This window comes from Palaemon carinicauda, chromosome 11 (genome assembly GCF_036898095.1).
Source record: "Palaemon carinicauda isolate YSFRI2023 chromosome 11, ASM3689809v2, whole genome shotgun sequence".
NCBI lineage: Eukaryota > Metazoa > Arthropoda > Malacostraca > Decapoda > Palaemonidae > Palaemon > Palaemon carinicauda.
Window position 1 is genome coordinate 103806235 of NC_090735.1, and position 25026 is coordinate 103831260.

Consider the following 25026-nt stretch of genomic DNA (forward strand, 5'->3'; position numbering starts at 1 on the left):
TCCTGCTCCACAATCAGATCCTGCTGCTGTTGTTGTTGCAGGTGCAACAATTCCTCCACAGTCAACTCGGTAGAATGGCTTTCTACAAGCTCATCAATATCATCCTTGTCGACCTCAAGCCCCAAACTCCTGCCCATGACAACAATTTCCTCAACGACATCAGTGTCATCAGAAATTACAGGGGTAGCAGTGCTTGGACCCGCCTCTGGTTGGAAACCTTCAAACTCCCTCTCTGTGACACATGATGGCCACAGCTTACGCCAGGCAGAGTTCAATGTCCTATAGGTCACACCTCGCCAAGCTTGGTCAATCATGTTAACAGAGTTGAGGATGCTGAAGTGTTCCTTCCAGAATTCCTTTAGGGTCAACTTCGTGTCACTGGTCACTTCAAAACACTTTCTGAAAAGGGCCTTGGTATAGAGTTTTTTGAAGTTTGAAATGACCTGTTGGTCCATGGGCTGGAGTATGGGAGTAGTATTGGGGGGCAAGAATTTGATTTTGATAAAGCTGTATTCTTCTTTCAAGTCATCCTCGAGACCTGGAGGATGTGCAGGAGCATTGTCCATAACCAGAAGACATTTCATTGGCAAGCTCTTTTCAATGAGGTAAGCCTTAACCTGGGGGGCAAACACTTCGTTTATCCACTCAGTAAAGAATTGTCTTGTGACCCAAGATTTAGTGTTCGAGCGCCACATAACTGGTAGTGCACTTTTACAAATATTATTTCGTTTGAACACCCGGGGGTTGTCCGAGTGGTACACTAACAAGGGTTTGATCTTGCAATCGCCACTTGCATTTGCACACAGCAACAATGTTAGCCTATCTTTCATTGGCTTGTGACCTGGCATCTTCGTCTCGTCCTTGGTAATGTACGTATTGGCTGGCATTTTCTTCCAAAATAACCCAGTCTCATCACAATTAAAGACTTGTTGTGCGATCAAATTTTGTTCATTTATGTACCGATCGAATTCCCCCACGTATTTATCGGCTGCAATTTGATCCGAACTAGCTGCCTCCCCATGCCTAGTAACACGATGAATACCTGTTCTATTACGAAACTTTTCAAACCAACCCCTGCTCGCTTTAAATGTAAATGAATCACTTTCACTGGTACTCGGACTTTTCTTCACTAATTCTTCATAGATATGCAACGCTTTTTCACAAATGAACTCTTCACTAACACTTTCCCCGGCCAACTGTTTTTCTTTAATAAATATTAAAAGCAACTTTTCCATCTCCTCAATCACTTGTGGCCTTTGCTTAGTTACCGCCGTAACTCCCGTTGCAACATTCGCCTTCTTAATCATTTCTTTATGCTTTAAAAACGTAGAAATGGTCGACTTCGCCATTCCGTATTCTACCGCTAAATCGGACACTCGTACACCATTCTCATATTTCGCTATAATTTCCTTCTTCAACTCGATCGTTGTTCGCACTGTTTTCCTCTTCTCCTTCCCCTTAACACTCATTACTTTCTTGGGACTCATTATGAAAGCTAAAAAAGCAATTAAAAGCACTGAAAATCACTAAATCACAACGAATGCTGATCGCGCGTTGTCTGAGTGACGCTCTCGAGAGAACTGATGCTTCCCGAACAAGCGAGAGTGGCCGAGATGGCGCGATCATCACAAAGCCCATGCGGTCGTCACGTGTTCGGCTGGTCGAGTACCGAATTTTTGGTCGAGCACCGCAGCAAAAATTTCTCGAAAATTTTGGTCGAACTCCGAATTGTTCGAGTATAGAGTCGTTCGACTACCGAGGTATCACTGTACTTCTCAACCAAACCAGTTCTTCTCAGTCCGTAGGGTCTCTATCGGGGAGGAAGGGAGGGCCTTTAATATTATATATTCACCGGGTAAGTATATTCAAAAATTTATTTTATAAAGAAAATATCATTTTTAAATATTAAACTTAGCCGGTGAATATATAAATAGCTGATTCACACCCATGGTGGTGGGTAGAGACCAGTATTAAAACAATAAAGGCGTATATGCCCAAGGGTTTTTGACAACTATTCAAAAAACAAACTTAAGTATAGGTACCTGGTAAGGAAGCTGACTCTGATGATTACTCTGCCTCATTAGTCCGCTATCCTCACGAAGTCCAGCGATCCTCTTAGGATGCTGAAAGACTCCCAGGAGCTGCTATATCCAGGGTGAACACCCCTATAACAGGACCTCATCAATACCTTTAATCTGGGCGCTCTCAAGAATCAATATTTTGACCACCCGCCAAATCAAAAAGATTGCGAAAGACTTCTTAGTCTCCCGTACAACCCAAACCAAGATTAAAAATTTCAAGAGTAGATTAAAAGGATATTGGGATTAAGGGAATGTAGTGGTAGAGCCTTCACCCAGTACTGCACTCGCTGCTACGAATGGTCCCAGTGTGTAGCAGTCCTCATACGAGTCTGGACATCTTTCAAGTAATATGAAGCGAATACCGACTTGCTTCTCCAAAAGGTCGCGTCTATAATACTTTTAATGGATCTATTTTGCTTAAACGCTACTGAAGTTGCTATCGCTCTAACTTCATGAGCCTTGACTTTAAGTAAATTACGATCCTTCTCACTTAAATGAGAGTGTGCCTCCCGAATCAAAAGTCTAATAAAATAAGACCACGCATTCTTAGACATGGGCAAAGAGGGCTTTTTAACGGAGCACCATAAAGCCTCTGAACAATCTCGTAGCGGTTTAGTTCTGGATAAATCAAATTTAAGAGCTCTAACGGGGCACAGCACTCTTTCAACTTCATTCCCCACAATCTCAGAAAGACTGGGGATTTCAAATGATTTAGGCCAAGGACGAGACGGAAGTTCATTCTTGGCCAAAAAACCAAGTTGAAGAGCACATACTGCTTTATTAGTGGAGAAGCCGATGTTCTTGCTAAAAGCATGTATCTCACTAACCCTTTTAGCCGAAGCCAAGCTCACCAAAAAAAAAGTGTCTTGAGGGTAAGATCCTTCAGGGAGGCTGAATTTAATGGTTCAAACCTGTCTGACATAAGGAACTGTAGGACCACGTCCAAGTTCCAAGCAGGAGTCGAAATATGACGCTTCTTGGAAGTCTCGAAAGACTTAAGCAGGTCTTGGAGATCTTTGTTATTAGAAAGATCCAAACCCCTATGCCTGAAAACAGAAGCTAACATGCTTCTGTAGCCTTTAATGGTGGATGCAGAGATGGAGCGACCGTTTCTCAGATAAAGCAGAAAATCCGCAATCTGCGCTACAGAGGCACTGGAAGAGGAAATAGAGGAGGACTTGTACCAGTCTCTAAATACCTCCCATTTCGACTGATAGATCCTGATGGTAGAGGATTTTCTAGCCCTCGCGATCGCTCTAGCTGCCTCCTTCGAAAACCCTCGAGCTCAAGAGAGTCTTTCGATAGTCTGAAGGCAGTTAGACGAAGCGCGGGGAGGCTTTGATGAAATCTCTTTACGTGAGGCTGTCGCAAGAGATCTATCCGCAACGGCAGACTTCTTGGAACGTCTACCAGCCATAGAAGTACCTCTGTGAACCACTCTCTCGCGGGCCAGAGGGGAGCAACCAACGTCAACCTGGTCCCTTCGTGAGAGGGGAACTTCTGCAGCACCTTGTTTAGGATCTTGAAAGGTGGAAAGGCATAAACGTCCAGGTGAGACCAGTCCAGCAGGAAAGCGTCTATGTGGGCTGCCTCTGGATCTGGAACTGGAAAGCAGTAAGTCGAGAGCCTCTTTGTCAGTGAAGTCGCAAAAAGATCTATGGTGGGTTGACCCCATGACATCCATAGCTTCTCGCACACAGTCTTGTGCAACGTCCACTCCATGGAGATGACTTGTCCTCTTCTGCTGAGGCAGTCCGCCAAGACATTCATTTCTCCTTGCACAAATCTCGTCAAAAGAGAGATGTTACTTGCCTTAAATGGAGTTCCTTCTGATCCGTGGACCAAAGACCCGAGCATTCCAGACTGTCCAGTGGAGCTCCCAAACCCAAATCCGATGCATCTGAATACAACACATGGTTTGGGTTCTTGATCGTAAGAGAAAGACCTTCTCGAAGTCTGATGTTGCTGTCCCACCAAGTCAGACATGTCTAGACTGAGTTGGAGATTGGGAAAGAGATACTCTCTAAGCCCTTCTCCTTGTTCCAATGGTTTAGGTGAAATTGGAGAGGGCAAAGGTTGAGTCTCCCCAGAGAGATAAACTACTCCAGCGATGAAAGAGTTCCCACGAGGCTCGTTCAAACTCTTACAGAGCAACTGTTTTTCTCTTGCAAGTGACGGACTTTTAACAGAGCTTGTTCCATTCTTGTGGGAGACGAAAAGGCCCGAAAAATTCAACACTGTATCTCCATTCCCAAATAAAGAATAGTCTGGGATGGAGTACTGTAAGTTACGACTTCTCTACGTTCACTATGAGACCTAGCTCCTTGGTTAGGTCTAATGTCCATTAGAGGCTCTCCAGACAGCGATTTAATGACGACACCCTGATTAGCCAGTCGTCAAAATAAAGGGAGGCTCTGAATCCTCAAAAAATGTAGAAAGCTTGCTACATTTTGCAAGAGCCTTGTAAAAACAAGAGGAGCAGGAATGAGGCCGAAGCACAGTGCTTGAAATTGGTACACTACTTTCCCGCCCACAAACCTCAGATGTTGTTGAAAGTTTGGATGAATCGGGATGTGGAAGTATGCATCCTGAAGGTCGAGAGAGACCATCCAGTCGCCTTCCCTTACTGCTGCCAAGACAGATTTGGTAGTCTTCATCGTGAACTTTGTCTTGACAATGAACACATTGACCGCACTTACATCTTAAGTACTCCTGCAGTGAACGTGGCTGCCAGATCATTGGAGCCATCCCTGATAGCCTTGTTCATGCATGACATAATTGTACAGCAATACATTGACAGCTGGAGAGACCTTCTTACTTAAGGCTCCCAGGGACCAATCCAACAAATAAATACTTCAAACGCTCGAAAAAACTCCTAACAGGAGATGGTCTAGCTCTGAAGCAGACCATAAAATCTTGGAGCGTCTCATGGCTAGACGACGAGGAGAGTCCACTAGGCTTAAGAAGTCTCCCTGGGCAGAGGCAGGTACTCCCCAACCGAGAACTTCTCCTGTGTCACACCAGACGCTCGAGCGAGAAGCTAATTAAGAAGGAGGAAAAGCAAAAGCAGACTTTCCTAAACTTCTCCTGGATTCCAACCAGTCTCCCAGTAAGAGCATGGCTCTCTTGGAAGAACAAGAGAGAACTGACTTCGTAAATGTAGGAGTCGAAGAAAGTCATGCCAAGAGTAAACTCAGACGGCGGAGCAGCCGTTACAAAACGAGTAGGACAAAATTTCACTAAAGAAATTCATAATTATAAAACAAGGGATTGTTGGACCACCCTAGGATACTCCTCTTCTGAATGACTCCCCAAAGGTACATTAGTTGAAAGGGGGTCATCAACTTCTTCAGAAGGCACATCATCTGATAAATCTAAAGTCTTGCGAGAAGGAGATTTATATTCAGAATGACGTGAAGGAAAAGCCTGACAGGCTACATCAACTTGTATATGAACAGAAGTTAAAGTTGGAGGGTCGATGTCACGTTGTGACTGCAGAGAATGTTATTCTACTACACGTCGTGACAGAAGTAACTGACGTTCAAACGTCCCGTAGTAACAGCGGTGACTGCTGTTCGATGCTATATCGTGACTACGATGACTGACCCTCGACGTCACGTCATGTCTACGGTGTCTACCGCTCAACATCACGTCGTGTCTGTGGTGTCTACAGCTCAACGTCACGCTGTGACTGCGGTGGCTGACGTTCAAAGCGATCAAAGTTACATCGAGATTTATGCTCCGCATCTCGTTCAACAGCAAAGCTGTCACTAGGGATAACGTCAGCGTGGCGTAACAAAGCTCGTTTAGAAGGTTGAAGACCTGAATCACGTATCCCAGAACCGTGACGTACAAAAAGCAAAGGATCCTTTCGCACAGGAACAGGATCGTAAGCTTCTATTAAAGAAGAAAGCTTTAACAGCATATCTTGCAAAACACTTAACTTCGGATCAACCTGTGACTGCGGTGGCTGACGTTCAAACGTCACGTAGTAACAGCGGTGACTGCTGATCGATGCTATATCGTGACTACGGTGACTGACACTCGACGTCACGTTGTGTCTACGGTGTCTACCGCTCAACGTCACGTCGAGTCTGTGGCAGAAACGTCTGTACATGAACGTCCTCGCTATGAACGGGACTCTCATGATGACTACAGCTAGGACGTTGAACTTGTTCTGAAGGAACTAATAAACGTTTCAACCGTCTCGAAACCTTACGCCCAGGCTTTTAAAGAGACGAATCATCGGAAGACGAGGAGAAACTTCGTCTCTCCTGTCTTATGGCAAGGACGTGCTTGACGAGCAACATCTGATACCTTTGAGGGAACGTCTGTTCGTTGGTTTACACCTCTCACTCCCTTAGGTCCTACGACATTCCTTCTCCCTGGTGCAGGGGAGCCTGAAAGAGGTCTCGGACTACGCAAGCGACAAGCACGAACAAACGAACCCTCCGCAACACAGAACATGTTTTTTGCACTTTCTTCACTGATATCGCATTTTTTAATAATTTCACATTAGACATGAATAAAGCTGATTTCTACCTGAAGCACGCAATTCTCCCTTAAATCAAAAGGTTAGAATTGCGAAATAAGTCGTATAATGTAAGCACATTAGTACAAAATGAAACACACATGCAAAAATCAATAAACATATACATATATATCGAATAAAACGGAAATATATAAAGTTAAAAAGATCAGTGACTGGGGATGAGACTAAAAACTAGTTCACTAAGGACTACGTTTTCAATCTCTCACCGTACAGTGCCTTGGGATGAGAATAAAAACTAAAACGTTTTATCCTCTCTCCCCGTACAGAGACTTGGGACGAGAGTAAAAATCTGAATCGAGAACAAGGTTACTCGCTCCCAAACTCCTTGTACAGAGACTTGGGACGAGAATAAAGATCGGATCGTTCTCTCTTTCTCTCTTTCTCTCTCTCTCTCTCTCTCTTGTCACTCACAAGAGAATGGCTCACTCACTCTTCGTCAATAACAGGTTATTTGACTTAAGGAAAAAACTGAAAGGACTAGGAAATTGAAAATTAACATGTTCCTTTAAATTAGTATCTAAAAAACTTCAGTTTGAAAGAAGAATGAACAAAACGTCAAAATCGATTTACTCTTTCTGCAAAGTGAAACCGTGATTCTCTCTTTCTCTATTGTAACGAAAGAGCGCAAACTGCGTAGCATAAATAAACCAAACGTTAGTTCATCTTTGAAAAACAGCACGAAGACTATTCAAAGAATAAATTTCTTAAAATATTTTCTAAAAATATTCATCTCATCACTCTTACAGAGCAACTGTTTTTATCTAAACAAAAATAAAAGTTGAATGGGCTCAACATTGTTTAACTTCGTTTTCCAAGTCAGGACCGCCTACAAAGAATAGGTAAAGGCCGCTTATAAACAAAAACATAAAATTTATCTCGGTGTTTAGTATAAATGGAAAGCTAATCGAAGAGGCCTAATAAAGGCGGGTGAGATATAAAATATATAGAGGTAAATCTATAAATATCAACAATAATTTATAAAGTGATAAAATAATTACTAAAAGCCTTTAACACACTTCCGTACACTAAGGGAAGGGTCGGCCATCTTTTCTCTATGGAAAAACCAGAGCGAGATTAAAAAAGCAAGGGCAAAAACTTTTCCTCTCCTTTCAAAAGCATTTCTTTTGAAGATAGTATTGAATAATCCAACACGGCGAAAGCAATAAAACCAAAACCAAGTACAGCACTTCACCAATCGGTAGAAAACTCGAGGTCAAGCGCGAGCGGAACCAGTGTTGTCTTTAACACCGACAGAGAAGAACTGGTTTGGATAAGAAGTATACGCGGTATCTGGCCGATAGTCGGCGCTGGTGGGCACACCCGGCAGCCTTCATGGCGATCGCTCGCGAGTTTTTGGAATCTGTCGACCGTCGGAGACATCAGCTATTTATATATTCACCGGCTAAGTTTAATATTTAAAAAACGAAAGGTTTGTTAGTGTGGGAACAAAAATAACCTACAAAAGATTTAATCATCAATAAAATAAAATATTTTAAGAACAGTAGCAACATTAAAAAGAAATAGTTCATATATAAACTATAAACACTTTTTTAAAACAAGAGGAAGAGAAATAAGATAGAAGTGTGTGCCTGAGTGTACCCTCATGTAACTGAATAAATAAAGCAATAACCAAAATTTACACAATGAAACTGTACTTTACACATACTGATTTAAGAGGTCCAATAGCAGTATCCCAAGCCTTCTTTATGACTAAGTTTGGATCTCCCTGTCTGTTTGCTTCAGCATGGACTTGGTTGATAGAACTCATGTATCCAGGAGGAGCTGGCAAATTATCACCTCCCCTCTCTCCACGCCGGCCAGCGAGGTCTAATGCCCATTTCCGACGATTTGTAATTGTTCTGTTAGCCATTTGTATAGGTGTATTATATAACACTGATCACCTGAAATAAAAAAATTACACTAGATAAATTCTCTTGTTACAACAAGCTGGGGTCTCATCAAAAACATAAATAATTTAAAATTCTCTGTGTATGTCAAGATTTGACCAACTGAATGTTAAAGAGTTCCTATATTGGATGAATAGCTAGTGGTATGCAAGATGACAAATGCTAGAGAAAATTCCCAAGATACCTTTCAAACTATTTTCTACCAGGAAATATGACAAATTTGTAGATATGACAAATTCGGAGATAATTTGTATTTTTCCTAACCATACAAACCTTAGCTATTTACATTGGGGTATTACTTTCGGCGTAGCTGAAATGACGAGCCATTAGATTTTAACGAGGGTTTCCTACCCTGCGCTAGTTAGCAGGGGTAGGGGGAGGGGTAGCCAAGCTAGCCAAGTTGCGAAACCCCGACGGGAATCGCGGTCGCAATCACCCTGGCGCTCGCGCGATGGTAAATCAATGGTTCGCGTGTGGCCGAACGTGGAAGCGCCCGTGCGAGGGCACGCAGGAGCGCGGACGAAAATGCGCGAGGAAGCGTAGAGGGAGGGCGAGCGTGGTTGGAAGGGCGAGAGCTGCGCGCGTAGGCGCGCGGGCACTTGGGCATGCGGTCGCACGGGCATGTGGGCGCGCAGTCACGTGGGCGAGTGCAGGCGGTCGGGAGACCGATGGCGCGTAGGCGAGTGAAGGCGCGCTGGCAAGCGATGGCGAGTGGTGGTGCGTTAACGAAACGCTAGAGCGCAGGCGAAGAATCGCGCAGGCGAAGAATCGCGCGGGCGCGTAGGAGATCGCTGACGCGAAAGAGACTAAGGATGATTAGCGCGCATCGCGCTAATCAGAAGGCGCGCAGGTGCATCAGGAAGGTGAGCGCCGATGCGAGCTGTCAATCAGGCGATCCTGGACAGTCAGGAAAAACTGTTGGCGCCCATTGGTGCGTGGCAGAAAAGGGCGCGCAGATGTGCGCTGGCGCACAGAAGGACAGAAGTAAAGGTGAGCGCTGGCGAGCAGGAGGAAGATCTACGGCAAGACTCAGCTACCGGAGATCGTGGTCCACAGCAGGCGAGTGCTAGATCCCTACTGATGGTGTCCAGGTGACCTGACACGCGTGGAAGATCGATGGCGATCGTTGATGCGCAGGAGATCGCTGACTAGCAGGCGAACGTTGACGCGTCTGTGGTCGTTGGCGAGCAGAAGGGCGACGCGTGGAATCCTGGGCGTGGAAGAAGAGTCCTTGTCCAAGACCTGAACCGAAGTTCTAGGTTGCGCGGGCGAACGTGGGCGCGTATCAGGAACTGGAAGCGCAGGTGCGCTCTGACGGGCAGGAGATCTAGAGCGCTCAGGAGACCGATGGCGCGCAGGGCGCACAACAGGAACAGCAGAATGTTCGGAGTCCTCAGGAGAGCGCTGGCGAGCAGTGGGGCGACGATCATCAGGAGAGCGCTAATGAACAGGAGAGTGCTGGTGAACAGGAGAGCGCTAGCGATCAGGAAAACGCTGATGAGCAGGAGAGCGCCAGTGCGCTAACACTGCAGAGGGGCGGGCAGGGGAACCCTGACACGCAAGGGAAGCACCCCCCGTGGGAGGCAACCCTTTGCCCCGAAAGGGACCGTTGCCCGTCGGATGACTGGGTCAGACTGCTGTCCATCTGCACCAGGGGCGGAAGGTCAGGAAGGCGTTGGAGATCGATCCCCGGAGAGATCTAAGGAGGTAGGAGCTGCAGGCTGCATACGGAGGAGATTCAAAAAGGCGCCTCTTAGCACCCTTATAGGGAGACGGGTGGCCCTTACGACGCAGTAAGCCTTACGGCGAAGGCAGCCATCAGCAACAACAGCACAAGAGTCCTCCGAATAGGAGTCTCTATGAGTGTACTCCCTCGCAAACGAAAGAGAAACACTTCGTAGAAGAGACGGGTCAGCCAGAGACCTAAAAAGAGCAATCCTCCGAAGAGGGGCTCCTGCATTTGCCCAGCCCATTGAGCGTAACTGCAGGTGCGACCGCTCAGCACCAAGAGCATAGTCGCACGAAAAAAAGGCAAGAGGAGATCCCCCCAAAGGGAAAAATCTCATGCCTGGATAGGAAAACTTCCCTCGGAAGGAAAGTTACCCACCCAAGGAGGCGAGCCTCCTAAGTGTTCTAAAATGAACTGGAGAGCTGTCAATCGTCACGGGAGTACTTCCAGGAGAAGGAGACACGCCCCTGACGAAGATCTATAGGGGAGGCAGCAACAGCAGAATCCCCAGGTCTCAACAAGACAGCTCACTCCGTTGCCACATTACAGAAACGAACTAGATCGTTAACTGTGAAAAATAAAAACAAAAATCATTAGTTAACATTCATTCCCCCGGGAAGACTCCGAAGAGGAATCCCGAGGAAAAAAAAACACAAGAATTACACAACAGGCACGTGCCCTCACAACCACTTACACTCACGGAAGGAGAGCTGTAACAAACACAGAATTATAACAATTATAATTATGTAACTATGTAATTGTGTAATTTAAAAAAAGAATGAACACTAAAAAAAGAACGAAAACCCCGAAAGGAATCGTTCTACAAAACTGGAAAATCAACCAATACAATTAGATTCATAAACTAATTGAGACAAAACAACGGCGTAGCAACCCCACCCACACGGGAAGGAAGCTACTCAGACGTAGTAAAGGTAACGTAATAAGGGTGAACGACCTCAACAGAGAGAGAGAGAAAGACCGAAGTCAAACTCGATCGCAACCCATGAAATTACACCGTGGTGGCCTAACTGCCCAGGGCTCCATGGAGATATCGTACACTACACACACACGAACTCTGAAAAGTTAACTTACTGATTTCTATACTCAAATATATACATAAACACAAAAAAATGTTTACATATATATTGAGTAAAAGAAAAGTAAGTGATTAAGTAAAGACAAAACAAAAAAATGGCTGCCAAGCGAGGACAAAGACAGGCACGTCTGTCCATTGTCCGAGCCAAAAGTGAAGTGAGACATTTCACCGGTGTGTGAGGGAGGGAGGGGTAGCAAGCTACCCCTCACCCTACCCCTGCTAACTAGCGCGGGGTAGGAAACCCTCATTAAAATCTAATGGCTCGTCATTTCAGCTACGCCGAAAGTAATACCCCAATGTAAATAGCGTGGTTTGTATTTCGGTTACGGAACAATTGTATTTTTCCTAACAATAAAAACCTTTAGCTATTTATTTGTGGTAATAACATTGGCGAAGCTGAAATGACGAGCCATTAAAATTTAGTGAGGATTAATTACCCATTCTGCTAGTTAGAAGGGGTAGGGGGGATAGCTTGTTACCGCTCCCGGTCACACAACGGTGATTTAGCTCACTTTGCTTGGAGGTAGGACTTCAAGGGAGATAGGGCTGGTGGGTAAGTTTGTGTAAATAGCCAAAGGTTTGTATCATTAAGAAAAATACAAATTATCTACGAATTTGTCATTTGTTTCGTAACTGGAATACAAACCTACGCTATTTATATAGGGGTGACTCACCCATTAGGAAGGGTGGATGTCCATGCCAATCTGGCTTTTTGGCTTTACACAGGGGCTCCTTATCCGAGTATATTTGTACACAAAATAAGGAGTTCCTGCACCTCGCTAAAACCTTGCTACACAAGGTCCACGGCCTACGCAAGCAGTGTGTTGAGATATTTAGAAGTGTGACCGTCCAGGTAAAAGTTATTCCAAGTCTTTTGTAGGAAAAACTGTTGTAACCAAGACTTTCCCAATACCACCTCGCCAGGGTATGGGGACGCAACAGTATTAGCTTTATACTAGTTACACAAGGGAGCATTGTTTACCTGCAGTGGTTTGAGGTCAGCTTATGTAGAGAACCCAGGATGCTGCTTTCCCCAAGAGAGGGAAGGATGAAGAAAAGAATAAGAGCCAGTCAAACTTTTTCATTCACGCAGACTCAAACCGGGTAACAGTGCCCTCAACCTTCTGCTACTTGTCCAATAAGGAGCTTGAGGTATTATACCAGCTGTTGTGCAGCCACCACAGACTGATAGAAAACGTATCGAGCCTTCTGTGGGTCACGTCTTGCAGGATGTGGGCTGTGAAAGTGTTCTGACATTTCCACACCCTAGCTTGAAGAACCTGCGTCACTGAAAAGTTCCTCTTGAATGCCAGGGACATAGCTACACCCCTGACATCATGAGCTTTTGGGCGACGTGAAGGAGTCTGGATTGAGCGCATGGTCTATGACCATGCGAATCCAAGCTGAGATGGTGTTCTTGGTGACCTTCCTCTTGGTCCTCCCTGTGCTGACGAAGAGTGCATCGCACAAGGACAGGCTGCAGCTGTTCTCTTAAGGTACAGCCTTAATCTTCTCACTGGGCAGAGTAAGAGATGATCAGGGTCATCTGTTACAGAACGAAGACTCAAAATCCAGAAGGAATCAAATCGAGGATCCGCTACTAGAGGGTTCTGAGTCTTAGCGATAAACTCAGGGACAAAGCTGAACGTTACGTCTCCCCATCCCCTTGAATAAGTGATGTCGCATGAGAGACTATGAAGTTCACTAACTCGCTTTGCCAAAGCCAAAGCTAGCAGGAACACCATCTTCAAAGATAGGTGGCAATCTGTTGCCTGGCGTAATGGTTCATAGGGAGGTCTTTTTAGAAAACTGATAACTCGAACCACATTCCATGAGGGAAGTCTCACTTCAGACTGAGGACAGGTAAGTACATAGCTCCGTATGAGTAGGGAAAGTTCTAGCGATGAAGAAATGTCCATTCTGTTGAGAGCGATAGCCTTTACCGCCAAGATTGACAGGCGCATTTCTTCACACAGATAAACGAGGGACTCCGCTACTGCTGAAATAGTGGCATCGTGAGGAGAGATACCACTTCCATAACACCAACCACAGAAGACTTTCCACTTTGCCTGGTAGACTGCTGCTGATGACTTTTGCAGGTATCTAGACATCCTGCTGGCAACTTGTTACGAAAATCCTCTCTGAGAGAGGAGATGCTGGATAGTCTCGAGACCTGAAGACGGCTTTGTAAAATATGTAGGCATGTGGTTGTTTGAGTAGATTGTGTCATGGAGGGAGTACTCTGGAGACTCCGCCAGGAGTTGCAGAAGGTCCGAAAACCATTCTGCGTGATGCCATAGCAGGGCTATGAGAGTCATTGAAAGGTTGACTGATGTTCTGGCCTTATTGAATACCCTCCTCATCAGACAGAACAAGGGGAAAGGCGTAAATGTCGATGTTGTCCCACCGTTATTGGAATGCATCTTGCCAGAGAACCTTGGGGTCTGGGACTGGGGAGCGGTACAACGGGAGCCTGAAGTTTAGGGCCGTTGCGAAGAGATCCACAGTCGGAGAACCCCACAAAGTCAGGACTTTGTTGGCTACTAGATGATCCAAAGACAACTCGGCACTCATTATCTGAGATGCTCTGCTCAGGTTGCCGATGAGCACATTCCTCTTACCCAGAATGAAGCGTGCCGATAGTGGTATCGATTGAATCTCGGCCCATCTCAGTGTCTCTACTGCTAAATGGGAAAAGGGCTGCGAAAAAGTACCTCGTTTGTTGATGTAAGCCACTACTGCGGTGTTGTCGCTCATCATTACCACCGAGTGGCCCGCCAGGAACTGTCGGAACTGTTGAAGGGCCAGAAAGACGGCCTTCATCTCGAGGAGTTATATATGGAGGTACTCTTCTGACTCTGACCAGAGGCCTGGGGTTGTGTGGTGCAATACGTGGGGCCCTACCCTTTTTTTTGAAGCGTCTGAGAACAGCATTAAATCCGGGGGAAAGACGAGAAGGTCCACTCCCTTTCATAGGTTCTCATCTGACACCCACCATTTGAGGTCAGTCTGTTCTGCTGATCCATGGGGATCTGGATGTCTGGGGAATCGAGAGCCTGATTCCACCGGGACTTGAGTCGCCACTCGAGAGATATCATCCCGAGGTGACTGTTGGGAACTAGACGGGCCAGTAATGAAAGGTGACCGAGTTGACGTAACCACGTCTAGGCTGGAAGTTCTTCTCGTCTGAGAAGGGTCTTGTGACCTTTCTCAGCCTTGATATTCTGTTGTCTGATGGGAAGGCTTTGTGGAGATTGATATCTATTATCATGCCTAGGTATACCAGTCTCTGCGTAGGAGGCAGGGAGGACTTCTCGAGGTTTACCATGATCCCCAGATCATGGCAAAACCTAAGAAGTTTGTCTTGATGTTGAAGAAGGGTTGACACCAAGTCTGCTGGGATTAGCCAGTCGTCCAGATAGCGGAGGAGACGGATACCATTCCTGTGTGCCCTAGATGACACTAGGGCAAACACTCTGGTGAAGACTTGAGGTGCTGTGGTAACATCAAAGCACAGTACCTTGAACTGGTATTTCCTGTTGTCTAGGCTGAATCTTAAGTACTTCCTTGAAGACGGATGGATTGGGATCTGGAAGTACGCGCCCTTTAGGTCCAGTGTGCACATGAAGTCCTGTGGTCTTACCGCTTGTCTGACCAGGTCTGCTGTCTCCATGCTGAACGGAGTTTGTTTGACAAAAATGTTCAGAGCCGAGAGGTCAATGACTGGTCTCCAGCCTCCAGACGCCTTTTCACAAAAAAGAGTCGACTGAAAAAGCCTGGAGACCCGTCGAGGACCTCCTGGAGAGCGCCCTTTTTCAACAGGGTTTGGACTTCTGCCCAGAGGGCTAGCCCCTTTGCTGATCCCATGGCAAAGGAGTCTATTGACACTGGATTCCTGGTCAGGGGAGGGAGAGATGTTATGAACGGAACGCGATATCTTAAACAAATCACGGAGATTGTCTAGGGTTCGGCCCCAAAGTTGCTTCCACCTTTCCGAGCAACTTTGTAGACATCTCCCTATTGGTGGACAAGCAGGGGGAGTGCCTATCCTAGCATTTGGGGCCTCCACCGCTCCCTCTAGGATATTTTCCTCCCGTTGCTGTTTTGTTCATCGTGGTCTTGGCTGGACAGGACTACTGAGGAGCTGATGGAGGAGGGAGTCCTAGTGTGACTTCCTCCATCTCTCAGCAGCATGTTCCATGTCCTTAGGCTCAAATAGATGGGATCCCTCGAGAGGAATTCCTGAGCCAGGTGATCTCGGCATTCAGGACTTGCAGGTGGAATCTCTCAGACACTGCATTCCGACATTTCAGAATGGTATTTGCCCATAAGTTTGAAACCTGATGGGCGAGAAACTGGATCGTACGGGTGCCTGAGAGCAAGAAAGTCTCGACTGCTTTCCTGGTACATTCCTTGTAGAAATCCCGGATTCGTACCAGAATTCACAAGGTCCCTAACTAAACATCAACCCATGAAGTAGCTTGCATGGCATACTTTGTGACCTCCTGATTGAGGATCTCGGTTGCCGAGAATGAGACCTGTCGGTTGGAGAGTCTCTCTAGAGAGACACTCTTGGTGAGCTCTTCCAAAGAATGATGGAGAGGAAGAGCTAGAAGAGGATCGACTAAAATCTCGCAATACCTCCTCTGCTGGATACGAGGAGGTGGGAGAAGCTTCGTGGTAGAGCTGGAATGTTGAGAGGAGGAGAGCTCAGAGAGCTATAGGGCAATCTTAGCCCTGGCACCTCTCAGCCCCTGAGACCAGAGCAAGGCTGCACTGGTCTCTGAGGGCTTCTGGGAGCCAAAGACAAGGTCTTTGCCCTCTTATGAGGATATCTCTGGGTCAGTAAACTCCCTGAGAACCCTCATGAGAGTCAGAACCTGCCAGAATTTATGTTCCGACTCTTTCTGCTCTCCTTCCGACATTGGACTTTCAGCGAAGTTTCCTTTTTCCATCCCCAAGAGCTCTTCTCGGGGTGGGTCGCGGACATCCCTCGAGTGACTGGCTGCATCTGTTGGCTTGGAAGTCCGAATTCCTTAGGTTCCTTCCGAGGAGGGAGGTAGGACTCAAGCATCGAAGGCTGGATTTGTCATGTCCCTCCTGACTTCCATTGGTGGTGAACTCTCTGAGCGAGGGGAAACGTCCTCCGAAGGTGGAAGAGAGGAAACCCCTTCCTAGTGCAACTCCCTCAGCAGAGGTGAGGTAGGAGTGTGTCCTGTGGAAGATGCAGGGGGAGGAAGCCTCGATGTCCTAACAGGAGTCAGCTTTACTCTAAGGGAAGTGAACACGTCAGAGACTCCTCTCTTCCTCTTCAGGGGAGCAGAAGCAGCTGTGGTTCTTTGCAGTAGGTCTGCTTGAGCTGTAGGATGCTCCGAAGAACTGGCAGACAGAGCAGGCTTGAAGGCTTGCACCACTGCTCTAACCATAGCACTGAACCACGGCTGCTGAATGACTGACGCACTGTCAGACAGATCCCCTGAAGGGAAAGGGATCGAAGGTTCCCTGCGAGAATTCTTTGTTGTTGATGGGTCCGCCTTACAGAAAGGCAGCTTCGGGATACTGAACACTTCTGTGGAGGCCCCTCCCCCTTTCCCCGGCGGTCGTGCTGTAATGCATTCGCAAGGAGGGGAATAAGGTGATGGTGACCTGTTAATTCGACGTTCCCTAGGAGTCTCTAGAACCTGCTCATAAACATGGCACAAGTGCACCAGTGAGCGCTGGCGGGCCGGAGAGCACTTGTGCGCACAAAAGCACTGACGCGCGCAGATTCCAGAGAATGCACAGGAGAGCGCAGGTACGCAGTACGGCGCTGCGCAGGAGGATGGTGGTGCCCAGTTCCCGGTGAATGCGCAGGAGAGTGCTGGCAAGCATGAGGATGCTGATGAGCTAGAGAGAGCTTTACGCAACCGCTCTGATCAAGGACCTAAACCAGGACTGCCGACTGCAGCGCTGTCAGAGACACCCTCTGGAGGGAAGGGGAACGTAAGATCCCTAGGAGTGGAAACTACAACAGGGTCTGCCTGAAAAGAAGAAGCTGTGGAAAAAACGTTCCTGGACCTGTCCGGAGATTTCTCTCCCTCCGTTGAGCGCGCTGTCCTGCGCTTACCGGGGGGAGGGGGAGGACGCGATGAGGACGACCTGACCGCGCATTGTCCTGCAGCCTCTCGTGTGGGAACGCGCTGTGAATCGCGCTGGCGTTCGCGTGATAGGTTATTGCCTGGATCAGGTGCGGGCGATTGCTCGCGCGCTGGCGATGGCGAGGGCGCGCGGGCGAGCGATGGCGTGCAGGTGAGCGTTGACGCGTGGGAGAGGGCGCGCGTTGGCGCGCAGGAGAAGTAGCTCGTGGGTGCGTAGGCGACAGGGCTCGTGGGCGCGCAGGTGAAGGGGCGCGTTGGCACGCAGGTGCACATTCCGGAGACCTCAGACAGTGTGTAGCCACAGGATCCCGAAGGGCCCGTATGGGCGAAGCCGTTGGGCGCGCGCGCATGGGAAATATCCCTAGCGTGCGGGCGCGCAGGAGGGCACTCATCTGGAACCGTAGTTCTAGCAGTGAGCGCGTGGGCGCGCGATGGAGACTTCGGGCGATGGCGCGTAGGCGAGGGATGGCGAGCAAGCGAGATCCAGTGGCGCGTCGGCGATCGGTGGCACGGTGGAGCGCGCTGGCGAGCAGGGGAGGAAGAAGTCTTCCCTCTGGAGCCCAGATCCGGAGATCGTGGGCGAGCAGGCGAACGATGGCGCGCAGGCGAACGATGGCGAGCAGGAGATCGCTGACGAACAGGAGAGCGCTGACGAGCAGGAGACCATGGGCGTGCATGGCGCGCATCAGGCTGAGGGCGCGCAGTGGTGCGCTGGCGAGCAGGAGATCGTGGGCGTGCAGGTGAGCGCTGGCGCGTTGTCTCTGGAACCGCCGGGCGAGCAGGAGATCGTGGGCGCACAGGAGATCGTGGGCATGCAGGTGAGCGCTGGCGAGACGTGTCTGCAACTGGCGAGCGCTTGCGCGCAGGAGAACGTTGGCGCACAAGGGATACCTGGCGCTTAAGGGACTTACACACAATGTGTGAAAGCCCCTTTTGCCCCAAAGGGACCAGTGCCCATTGGATAACGGGATGGGTGGGTGCCCACAGCGCATCTGCAGCCAGGAAGGGCAACGGCAGGTCAGCAGGTCTGGCAGGAGAAGGAGATCGCGAACGATCTGCGGAGAGGTCCAGGTCCAAAGAAGTAGCAGGAACGGTCGCTGAAGGACGAGGTTCCTCTGCGGCGGACTGCGAGGATGAAGACCCGAAGAGGCGCCTCCTAACACCCTTGTGAGGAGAAGGTAGACCTCGGCGACAAAGAGGAAGGCGAGCCTTACGTCTTATACGTCCTCTGGGAGCAGCAGGCAGACCATCGGCAGTCCTCCGAAGAGGAGTCTCTGTCAGTGAACTCCCCCGAAGGGGAGAATCACCTGCAGGAGAGACCGTTGGACTTAGTTCCTCCCTCGAAGGGTGTTCGGAGGGGGGAGCTAAACCTTCAGCTACAACAGGAGCAGAGGTTTGAACACTCTCATTGGAAGCCTCTGCCACAACAGCCTCAACGATAGATAGAGGGTCAACCTCTGCTACCGTCGGTGACTGTTTGACAGCTGCTCCCAACCTGATCATGTCAAACAGGGCTTCCTTGGAGGGCGAGCCCTGAAGCCCCAAGGAAGCCCAAAGCTTTAAAATGACTAATTCATAGATAATTTGTATTTTTCCTAACTATACAAACCTTAACTATTTACATGGGGTAATTACTTCGGCGTAGCTGAATGACAAGCCATAAGAATTTTAACGAGGGTTTACTACGCCTCCGCTAGTTAGCGGGGGGTAGGGAGGGGTAGCTTGCTACCCCTCACCCCTCACATACACCGGAGAATACTCCACTTTACTTAGAGGTAGGACTTATCTTGGGGGACAGGGCTGGCGGGCAAATGTGTAAAAAGCTAAGGTTTGTATAGTTAGGAAAAATACAAATTACTGTATCTACGAATTTGTCATTTGTTCCGTAACTGAAATACAAACCACGCTATTTACATGGGGTGACTTAGCCCTTAGGAAGGGTGGTAAGTCCCTGCCATACTGGCTTTGGCTTGCCCGGGGATTCCATATTCGAGCGTTTAAGTACTCGGACAATAGGGAATCCCTGCTCCTCGCTAGCGGTTGTGAAACTGCCGCGGCCTACGTAAGGTGTGTGTGAAGATGAAAAGTGACTCGTCCTAGGAAGTAGACCTGGAGTTCCTCAGAAGGAAATCTAGGCTAGGACTCTCCCAATACCACCTCGTCAGGGTATGGGGACTTCTTGGGGGCCAGTTTAACCACGAAGTCCACTCCTCTCCTTCTCTTCAGCGGAGACGAGGCTGCTGTTGGTTTGAGGCCTAGGTCAGCGAGGGCCGGCTTAACAGCCTGGACGACTGCTTTGATCAGAGACCCAAACCAAGGCTGACGGCTGACAGACGCAGTGTCAGCGACTCCCGCTGGAGGGAAGGGGATCGGGCGATCCTTAGGAGTGGACACCACAGGGCCTGCCTGAAAAGAAGAAGAGTGTTGCCTAAACCTCTCTGAAGATTCTTCCTCCTCCTGCAAGTGCGCTGCTCTACGTTTACAGGGTGGAGATCGTGACAACGATGATCTGGAAGTACGCGCTCCAGAGGACTCGCAAGGTTGCCCGTGCTGCGAAACCCGGCGGGAATCGCGGTCGGGATCGCGCGATGGTAGAATCGCAGGGTCACGCGCGGGCGAACGTTGGCGCACTTGCGCGCGGAGATGAAAGCGCGGGTGCGCGTGGGCGAGGGTGCACGTGTGCGTGCGGGCGAGAGGGCGCGTAGGTGAAAGTGCACGTGGGCGCGCAGGTGTGGGTGCGCGCGGTTGTAAGGGAGAGCGCTGGCGGCCGGGAGAACGACGGCGCGCAGGCGAGCGATGGCGCATTGGCGAGCGATGGCGCCTAGGGCGAGAAGGCGATCGACTGCACACACGCGAGTTAGCGCGTGGGCGCGTAGGAGACCTTCGGCGATCGGACGTATGGGCGCGCGGGCACGTTGGAGAGCGCTTGCGCCCAGGCGGCAGATCACGCGGGAGATCGCTGGCGCGTAGTGGCACGGTAAGGAGATATCAGCTGGGACGCAGGACCAGAAGGTGTAGTGGCGCGCAAAGGCGAACGCTCGCGGGCTTGCACAGGAGACTTCTCGTGGGCGCGCAGAGACTCATACCGGTCTAGAAGGGCGCACAGGAGAGTCGCGCAGGCGAAGGCTGGCGCGTGGGCGAGGTCTGCGGGCGAGCAGGAGATCGACGGCGAGGCGGCAAAAGAACAACCTCCTTGCCTGCACCCAGATCCGGAGATCGTGGGCGCGCGGGTGAACGTTGGCGCGCATCAGGACCAGGACGCGCAGATGTGCGCTGGCGAGTGGGCGATCGTGGGCGTTCAGGAGAATGTGGGCGCGCAAGGCGGGCAGCAGGAACAGGGCGCGCAAGAGAGAGCTGGCACACAGGAGATCCCTGACGAGCAGGAGAGCGCTGACACGCAGGTGAGCGCTGGCGCGCTGGCGAGCAGGAGATCTACGGCGAGAAGACATGGCTGCAGGAGATCGCTGGCGCGTTGAGTCCGAAGGGTCCACAGCAGGAGAGCGCTTGCGCGCTACTGCACACTCGCAACGTGGGCGCACAGGTAACACCTGGTGCTTAAGGGACTTACTCTCCTTGAGAGATAAACCCTTATGCCCCGAAGGGACCGGTGCCCGTTGGAAAACGGGATGCGTTGGCGCACACTGCGCATCTGCGTCCGCGAACGGAAAAGGAAGGCTAGCAGGTCTGGCAGGCGTGGGAGATCGCGAACGATCAGCTGAGAGGTCTAGCGATGCAGCTGCAGCGGTCTGCTCACGTTGAGGAGGCTCCTCTGCGGGGGACGTCGAAGGCGAAGAACCGAAGAGGCGCCTCCCAACTCCCTTATAAGGGGAAGGAAGGTCTCTACTGCAAAGAGGAGGGCGAGCCTTACGGCGAAGACGACCTCGAGGGGCAGCAACACCATCGTCGGTCCTCCGAAGAGGAGTCTCCGTCAGTGAACTCCCCCGAGGGGGAGAATCACCCGCAGGAGAGACCGTTGGACCCAGCTCCTCCCTTGAAGGATGTTCGGAGGGGGGAACTGAGCCTTCAGCAACATCCGCAACAACAGCAGGGGTTTGGCCCGACCCGTCGGAAGCCTCTGCCACAACAACGTCGACAATAGACAGAGGATCTACCTCTGCTATTACCGCCGACTGTTTGACAGCTGCATCCAACTGGATTATGTCAAACAGGGCTTCCCTGGAGGGCGAGTCCTTAAGCCCCAAGGAAGCCCAAAGCTGCAAAAGATCATTGTTAGAAACAGAGTCATCAACGTCAATATCCTCCCCCGGAGGTGGAGGAGGAGGAGCTGCCTCGCTATGGGAGGCAACTCCCTCTCCCGAACCCCGAGGTTGGTCAACAAAAGAAAGGCCTACGCTACCACTCGACGGCCCCTCGCGAGAGACCGATCGAGTGGGAGCTTCAGAGGAGGTTCGGGCGACGGAAGAAGAGTCTTTGGAACCTTACTTCTTCAAGGCAGCCATTGAAGGAGAAAGGTCACGCTTAGACTTCTTCTTACGTCGCCGGGAAAACCTCTCCCACTGGGAGGTAGACCACTCCCTGCACTCACTACAAGTTTTATCCCTATCACACCGTTGACCTCTGCAGTATGGACATAAGGTGTGAGGGTCTGTCTTGACCGCCGACAAGAACGTCCGACAAGGGCGGTCGGGAAGTCCAGGGCACTTCCGCATGATAGAGAGAGGCCAACTTCCAAGCACACGAGCTGTAAGAAAAAGCAAAAAAATTGAGGCTGTCAAAAGTGCGAGGGTGAGACAGACAGGTCTGATCATCACCCAAGCCAAAAGTGAAGAGAATCAGTTCACCGGTGTGTGAGGGGGGAGGGGTAGCTAGCTACCCCTCCCCTACCCCCTCGCTAACTAGCGAGAGGGTAGTTAACCCTCGTTAAAATTCTAATGGCTCGTCATTTAAGCTACGCCGAAAGTAATACCCCATGTAAATAGCGTGGTTTGTATTTCGGTTACGGAACAAAGATATTTTACTACTGTATCTACAGTAGCTAGACTGAAAGCACTGAACCGCAAGTCAAAGCCCTCAGACAACCATAAAAACCAAAACCCAATCACAGGCATACCATACAGAAGTTAAGGTTGAGGGGAGGTAGTAACTCTTTTACCCAATACAGAAGCAGTAATTACGTATGGGCCCAAAAGTGTAACACCTTTCATAATCTACTCTTACCTGCTCGAGGTAATGAGAAGCGAACACAGAGTTGCTTCTCCAAAACGTTGCATCCATTATCTGTTTAACTGACATATCCTTTCGTTAAGCCGAAGTTCTCCTCCTCACAAAAGAGGTGAGCTTCTCTTATTGTCTCCCTCAAGAAGAATGATAATGCATTCTTTGAGAGGGGCTTTTGTGGATCCTTTACTGAACACCATAAATAATTGGATGCACCTCTTACATTCTTTGTTTGTGATAAATATGCCCTGAGGGCTCTAACTGGGCAGAGGAGCCTTTCCTCCTCTTGGCCCACCACATTTGTGAGGTTAGGATCCTCAAACGTCCCCGGCCAGGATTCGGATGGGTTCTCATTCTTAGCGAGGAAGTTGATCCTTAACGCACATACTGTACTGCTCCATCCTGGTTGAAGCCCAGCTGCTTCTCAATAGCGTGAATCTCGCTGACCCTTTTTGCTGTGGCCAGAGCCATCAGGAAGAGAGTTTTCTTAGTCGCATCTCTAAGAGTCGCTTGCGAGATGGGTTCGAACTTCCTGCTGCATAAAAACTTCAAAACCACATCCAAATTCCAAGCCGGGGGTCTCAATTGAGTCTGCTTAGTTGTTTCAAACAACTTCAAAAGATCTTTCAAGCCTCTATCCTGCGTTAAGTCTATGCCTCTGTGCCTAAAGACAGCCGAAAGCATACTCCTGACCTGATCTTGATCCCCTCCTTTTTCCTCTTTTCCCATCAGGTCTGGAGTTACCCCTACTGACGGGTCTACCTCGAAAGGGAGGAATAAATCTAGACAAAGGAGTATCCACCTTTGGTTTGTTGCTAGAAAAGGAAGTTGGAAGTACCTTCCGAGCTGTCTTGGACACCAAGTCATGGGTGGCCTTTGGGGCTAAAGATGCAGCAACCTCTTTTAAAAGTTCTTGTGGGAGCAGAGAATGAGAGAGTGGCGCAAACAGTAATTCAGACCTCTGACCAGGGGTGACCCCCATGGAAAGGAAAGAACACATCTGAGCTCTTTTCTCGAGAACTCCAGCCATAAAAAGGGCTGCTAACTCGTTAGAGCCATCCCTAACAGCTTTGTCCATGCAAGACATAATCTGAATAAAATAATCAATGTTCTTAAAAGTAAAAACTTTCTTCCTCAAGGCTCCCAGAGTCCAGTCGAGAAAGTTGAAAACCTCGAAGGCTCTGAAGACGCCCTTGAGAAGATGATCGAGTTCAGAAATCGTCCAAAAAATTTTAGTACGTCTCATGGCTAATCGACGAGAAAAGTCTACTAGGCTTGAGAAGTCCCCCTAGGCAGAGGCAGGTACTCCCAAGCCGAGAACTTCTCCTGTCTCGTACCACACACTTGACCTGGAAGCTAGTCTAGCTGGAGGGAAAGAAAAAGCTGACTTGCCTAGATTTTTCTTGGACTGCATCCAGTCACCAACAATCTTAAAGCTCTCTTAGAAGACCTTGAAAGAACCATCTTTGTAAAAATAGGAGCTTGAGTTGCTGTCCCCAAGGTGAACTCTGAAGGGGCAGAGAGTGGAGCAACAGGAACAAAGTGACTAGGAAATTCCTCTGTAAAAACTTTCATTATTTTCTTAAGGTCTAAAGAATGCTGTGTAGTCTTAGGCTCTTCTTCCTCTGAAAAGTCTTCCAAAGGCTCAGCTGTGGAAAGGGGGTCATCAACATCTTCTTCCGACAAGACTTCAGCTGGAATAAAGACGTCTTTGCGCGCCTGTGTGCGAACTAGACATTGGGCGCCGTGTGCGCCAGCTTGACATCCAGCATCAACTTGCCGCTTGGTGTCATGATCAACATGATGTTCGACGTCACGTCTAACTTGATATGATTGACGCTCGACGTCACGTTCAACCTGACGTTCGGCGTCAAGTTTGACTGCATGGTGAACGTCTTTACCAGTTAATACGTCCGCTTGACGTTCAGCTTCACGCCTGGAAGCTTGACGTTTAAGTTCAAGCTTAACCGAGTTACGACGCTCAGGTTGTGAAGCTTCATGACGCTCGGGAACTTGATGATATGACTTCATAATTGAGGAAAGCTTAAGCTGCATGTCCTGTAACAGGCTCAACTTAGAGTCAACTTGTGGTAAAGTTCGGCCCGCAATGTCAGCGATCAATTCGCCGCCTTCTCCGCTTACGTCACGCATGGAACGTCCAGACGAAGACAACCAGTCAGTCGGAGGTGGAGGTGCATGAACTGATGGGACAACAGATCCAGGAACTTGCATAGCAGTTGCTGGAAGCTTGTCCGAACCAGACATTCTAAGAGGATGTTTGGCAGGAGAACCTTCTTCAGAAGAAGGCAATCGCTCTGGACTGCTCCAATGACTACACCCAGGCAT

General features: G+C 49.1%; 1 protein-coding gene across 1 annotated transcript in view; it reads right to left on the reverse strand.

Moving 5' to 3' along the window:
* EMC4 (ER membrane protein complex subunit 4) overlaps positions 1-25026 on the reverse strand; it is a 91022-nt gene that overhangs the window by 60465 nt on the left and 5531 nt on the right. The window contains exon 2 of the mRNA XM_068383229.1: positions 8300-8534. Coding sequence (XP_068239330.1) covers positions 8300-8503 — 204 coding nt within the window. The 5' untranslated portion in view covers positions 8504-8534. The remainder of the gene's footprint in view (positions 1-8299; positions 8535-25026) is intronic.